This window comes from Ictidomys tridecemlineatus, chromosome 8, assembly GCF_052094955.1.
Source record: "Ictidomys tridecemlineatus isolate mIctTri1 chromosome 8, mIctTri1.hap1, whole genome shotgun sequence".
In the NCBI taxonomy this organism is placed as follows: Eukaryota; Metazoa; Chordata; class Mammalia; order Rodentia; family Sciuridae; genus Ictidomys; species Ictidomys tridecemlineatus.
The window spans coordinates 56,766,241-56,772,240 of NC_135484.1; the positions used below are offsets into that span (position 1 = coordinate 56,766,241).

General features: G+C 33.5%; 1 protein-coding gene across 5 annotated transcripts in view; it reads left to right on the forward strand.

Annotated features, from left to right (window-relative positions):
• Positions 1–5,410, forward strand: part of Atg5 (autophagy related 5) — a 125,674-nt gene extending 120,264 nt beyond the window's left edge. For all 5 annotated transcript variants that reach the window (XM_078019549.1, XM_005330133.5, XM_013360722.4 and 2 more), the window contains one exon: positions 3,199–5,410. In XM_078019549.1, the coding sequence (XP_077875675.1) occupies positions 3,199–3,222 (24 nt within the window). In that variant the 3' untranslated portion in view covers positions 3,223–5,410. The remainder of the gene's footprint in view (positions 1–3,198) is intronic.
• The last annotated feature ends 590 nt before the right edge of the window (positions 5,411–6,000 follow it).

Below are 6,000 nucleotides of genomic sequence, written 5' to 3' on the forward strand. Positions count from 1 at the left end.
GAAAAAAATTAAATATACATTGTTTATTGTTCGTTTTTGTTAGTTCAGATATTGCCAAATTGTCTGGTCGTGCTTTTTTAATATTATGGTGGTATGAATTAAGGTGGTAGTATATATACTGCTTGGTTTACCTGGAAATGTCATTTACTTTTTGTTGTTTTAATAACCAAAGCAGTCTTTACAAGTTAAGCTCTTCTACATAGTAAGTAAAGGTAGCTATCGGAAACCATTCTTGGCTGGGCATGGTGGTCCATGCCTATAATCCCATTTACTTGGGAGGCTGAGGCAGGAGGATCACGAGTTCTTGGGCAACTTAGTGAGACCCTGTCTCAAAATGCAAAGAAATTGTGGATGTAGTTTGTTGGTAGAGCACCTTTGGTTTTAATCCTCAGTACCTCCACCAAAAAAAAAAAAAAAAAAAAAATCTCAACTGTTTTCAAAACAATTTGAACTGAACTGTATATTTCTACCAGCAACAAAATTGTCCAAGGTGTGAAAACATTTTTCTCTAGCCAGGATTTTTTTTTTTTGAAACATTTTAAGCAAATAGAAGGGTTGAAAGAATAGTATAATAAATACCCATATATCTAGTACATCTGTTAGAAAATGTTTATTGAGTAATTATTATGGACAGGCACTGTACTAGCCAGTTGAGGCTGCAGTGGTGAGTAAGAGAAACTTAGTAGATTCAAGGGAACTGCTATCCCATTCTAAGAATCCCACTGCTTACAATTATGTTGAGGGAAGTCAGAAAACAGAAAAGATAAATACAGGAGAAATATTTGGACATATGTAGATAGTGACAAAATGTATTTCACATCCTAAACTGTTCTGTTTAGGGATATGACAATAAAGTTAGTCTTTTGCCTTTCTACCACACTGCATCAGTGGATTTTATGGAATATTTTATTTGCTTTCTTTTAAATGTTCCTTTGGGCACAGTGTTTTGGATATTGAATTGCTGCTTGTATCTTCTGTTTGAGAAGTTCTAAAGGTGACTGGCTTAAGAAAAAAAAAACTTTACACTTTAAGAACTTTTACACCACTACTCTTTCATTTTTTGACTCAGTGCTAAGTAGGAGGAAGATTCTGAGAATATTGAAATAGTTCAAAGAAGCATATATTAAGAATATAAAGAGAACTATACCAAAAAAGTTTTCAAATGTTCTAAGAAAGATTTAATACAGTAAAATCTTGGCAATCTAGAACTTGCAAAGAATGAATCATTCTAAATAATTGAGGGCTTGTCTGTTTAAATGCTAATTTTAAAAAGGTCTTCCCAAAGTACTAATAATATACATTCTGTAGTATCCTGTATCAAGCTTAATTTTTATTTATAGATGACCCATGCCATTATTATCAAAACCAATCATATTAATGCTGTGATCATAACTGTAAAAAAGTATCTAACAAAGTCTGCTAGAAAAATCGAAATGATTAAAGCATTTTTAAGACTAGTGGCATACAAGGTGATATGTTTTCCTAAAATTGAGTTAAACTATAACACAGTGCCTTGGGGGTTTGTTTATATTGTTTATTTGGTTGTATTTAGAATTGGTGGCGTATTTGTTAGGTTTTTATTTTTGTATTCTTATTTTGTCAACTCTTATGTTTTTGTGTCCTCTATTAGACTGTCACTTCCTAGGACTGTGCTACCTCTAATAGGAAGTCTAAATATTTCTTTAAAAAGACCTTGTTTCAGGTACCAACCAAGCCATTATTAGCACACATCCTCTTGCTTCTTTTGCCCAACATAATAGTACTAGGATTGGAAAGTCATTTTGTGTAAAGCAGAAGGGAAAAGTGGAGTATTCCTCCCTCATTGAGTTCCATGAATTCCCCTTTTTTAATTTTGCCTTCTATCTCCAGGAAGCTGAGAGATTTTGTGTCTTTTTTTAAATTAATATTTTTATTTATATATGACAGCGGAATGTATTACAATTCTTATTACACATATAGAGCACAATTTTTTTTATCTCTTGTTGCATACAAAGTATATTCACATCAATTTGTGTCTCCATACATGTACTTTGGATAATGATGTCCATCACATTCCACCATCATTTCTAACCCCATCCCCCCTCCCCTCCCTTCCCACCCTTCTGCCCTATCTAGAGTTCATCTATTCCTCCCATGCTCCCTCTCCCTACCCCACTATGTGACATTGTGTTTTGAAGGGACCAAAAGCAGACTCAACAAGAGTTATGTTAAAAGAGTAAAAGAAAGCTTCTTAGTTTTTTTTTCTTTTTGTTTGTTGGGATTTTTTCTTCTTTTCCTTGGAGGAGTTTGGAGTTTTCTTTCTTTGTTTTCCTTTTATAATAGAGTGTTTCTGTTTCTGATTATTATGAAAACAAAAATATAATCTTATATTTAAGTAGAAATAAAATTTGAATTTATAAGAAAATCGATTCCTATGTCCTTTAAAAAAAATACCTTTGTTTTACTAATCTATTTATTTTATGTCGTGCTGAGGATCAAATCCAGGGCCTCATGTGTGCAAGGCAAGTGCTCTACCACTGAGCTCCAACCCCCATTCCTGTATCCTTTAATTAGTGAATGGGTATTAACAAAAATCAATCAGGTTTCATGACTCTTTAAGACAGGAATCCCCCAGTCAGACTCTTAGTTCCTTCTGATTAAAACTTTAACTGTTGTTCTAATATTGTCTCTAACACTTCTTGACTTATACTTGGACACTTTACTGAAAATCATCCAAAGCTCCTGTCTGTTTTATTCAATATCTGAAATGCTGATCTCATTTCTTGATGATTTCTAGTCACATTTGTTTTACATTTTTAAAATATACATGGACAGACTGCATGTACTTGTCATTTTTAATCCCCATATGTAATTTTTAATGTGTAACTACAATAATTTGGTCAGTGAGTATTTTCTGTTTTCTCCACTATAGTTTCACTAACGTCAGTCTTAGGTAAGCACAGTAATTAAGAAAGAATGAATACTTTCACATATAGCAACAGAATTTTTATCAGAATTCATTGTAACCCTCAGGTTTCTGTTTTGGGTGATACATATTGCAACATGTGAACTTTCTCCATGTCTGCATTTCCTGTTAAGGGGACAAAACAGGTTTAAAATCTATTTAATTCACTAAAGATTTGGAAAAAGCAACAGATTATTTTTTCTTCATTGGTTTTGACTCCTATTGATTATTGTTGGATTTCTTTCTTGGAATAGATGGGGAAAGAAGGAATCAAGTGATGATTCATGGAATTGAGCCAATGTTGGAAACACCTCTGCAGTGGCTAAGTGAACATCTGAGTTATCCGGATAATTTTCTTCATATTAGCATCATCCCCAAACAAACAGAGTGAAGCACCGACTCCTGGTCTGGAAGGAATTGCCCTGAAACAGGATTTATCAGAGCATGTCACTCTTTGATTCAATCAGGTTTGGTGGAGGCAACCTGACCAGAAACGCTTTGCTGCTGCAAGCCAAGCAGGAAAGAGATTCCATGTCAGATAAGGCAATTGGGCTGGTCTTGCTTTGCATCACCACTGCTTTCCTCCACTGCCGTCATTAAACCTCAGCTTCAACGTGAAAGACTTAACAGGGCCATTGCAGGTCTTCTGTTTTCTTGTAAAATATAATGAAGCTGAAACCTTTGGCCTGAGGAGACAATGGAAATATGTGCCACTCAGTTTGTATTTCTGATTAACAAATAAACAGGGGTATTTCCTAAGGTGACCATGATTGAACTTTAGCTCAACAGAATGGAAACATTGGTTGAATTTTCAAGAGAATTAGACTTAAGAAAGTAAAAGAGAAATTCTGTTATCAATAACTTGCAGTAATTTTTTGTAAAAGATCAAATTACAGTAAACCCATCTTTCCTTAATGAAAATTTCCTATGTTTACAGTCTGTCTCTTGGTATGCAAACAATCTTGTACTTTGATAATGAACAGTGAGAGATTTTTAAATAAAGCCTCAAAATATGTTTTGTCGTTTAATAACATACAGTTTTGTCACTTTTCATGTACTTTCTGATTCCCATACAGTAAATCACTTTTTATTCTGTTTCCATTTTTTCATTGGCATGGGGTGGATACAGGGCATAGGATAACTTGTCTCAGGAGCTATCATAGAACTATTGCTGCCTATTTTAAAACCTGTGTTCTCTATCACTGAAGCTATAAACAATGTTAAATGTTTATCTTTGCTGTTTGGTTTATCAGTGTAAACCTGTCAAATCATAGTACGCTAAGCATCTGTATGAAATAATTTTGCATATTTGGAAAAATCTATTCCGTTTCATCATCTTGTTTTTCTTGGGCTTCAGGACTAATATTTGACTGTGGTCCCCTGGCAGCCAATCTTTGAAGTCTGAAGATTACCTATCTCTTGACTGCAGTAGCTTTTCCTTAACTTTACCAAAAATATCCAGATGTTACTGGAGTTCGCATCCACTATAAGGAAAGTTTGCTGCACTTTGTTATAGGCTGCTGGGATTCTACCAACTAAACATATTTGTGTATTACCATTGATTTCTTGTGAGTAGCTTGCTGTCCATATTGAATGTCAATGCATTTGAGTACGCTGAAAGACACGTATTATCATACAAGAATGGTTTTAGATTACCCAATAAAAATGAATGCTTTTCTTATAAAAAAAATTATATGATTGTTCAAATGGGATCCTGCTAGTGCTTATTGTTTTCTTTTTCCTTTTGTGATTTTTACTGCTTTTTAGTAAATTTATTCACAGAATGAGATAAAGTTGACTGGCCAAAGATCAAATATTCTGGAATAGAAATTATAAGGCACAATCAAAAAGAATAACAAGAGGTATCAATTGCAGAAAAATAGACAAAGAAATGACAGATGTAAATAAAATGAGAAGTGCCATATTAGGAAGGGCAGGAAAAAAAATACCAATGTTTGAGTTATGTAAGGAAAAAAAAATCCACTAACTTGTATTTTTGTAAAAGAGGTTGGTCTGAATATGATTGTTCACATTAAAAGTGTTTGTTCGTCTATTCATTTGGGGATTTTCCCCCTTGCTGTTTTGACAGACTGAAGTGAGCTTCACTGAGCAAAAGGATCAGAATGCCAGGGAGTGCTAAGTGATGGTAAAATGTGGTAAGAATGGTAAACCATAGTAGTTTTCCACAGATGAGGCCAGTGTGAGATATTTGCAGTGGACTCCAGTAAGCTACTGGCCTTTACTTCCAGATATGAAAGTAAATTTCATCAAGCCATTTCCCATTTTTGTGTAGTTGTTCATTATAACACCAGCATCATAACATTATTCTATAATCCCAGATAAGTCTACCCTCCAATGCCCCCAGAAGAAGAATAAAGTGAAAACTAGTGCTGGCTTAAATGTCTACTTTTTCCTCTTAAATATTTGACTATTTATGTTTGATGTTTTATTAAAAAATTTAGTAAATGTTGTGTATGTGTTTATTTCTAGAAGTTAGAAATGAAATTTATATAAAACATTGATCATTGAAGAAACTAAAAACTATTGGCATTATCAACTAAAAAGGAAGAGATTCAGACTAATAAACCATTGCTTATCCTTCATTATGTTAATATTCATTTAGATGGCCTCAGTTCTGACCTTGGACAAAGTTGAATTGATTAGCACTATGACTTCGTTGTGTATCTAAATACTTGCAGTGACTTGTTCATAATTCAACAAAATTGACCTAATGATATTTATATAAGCCACATTCCAGTCAGAGTATGTGGGAGATCATCCACGAAATGGCTAGTCTTATGTTAATCACTTTGAATGGAAAATAAATTGATCATTTTCTAAGATAACTATATATATAAAAGATTTGACATTGAGTGACAATAATTTTTAATGGTTATCTTTCTGGGTATTTCTTTTAATAGACTATTTTCAGGTAACTCTTTCTTCCTTTCAATTTTCAGAAATTTGGTTTGTATGGGTCATGCCAGAAAATGACAGCCCCACCTTTTATTTACTACACTGTTGCTATTTAGATGTGAATTGGGTTTCCTGTTACA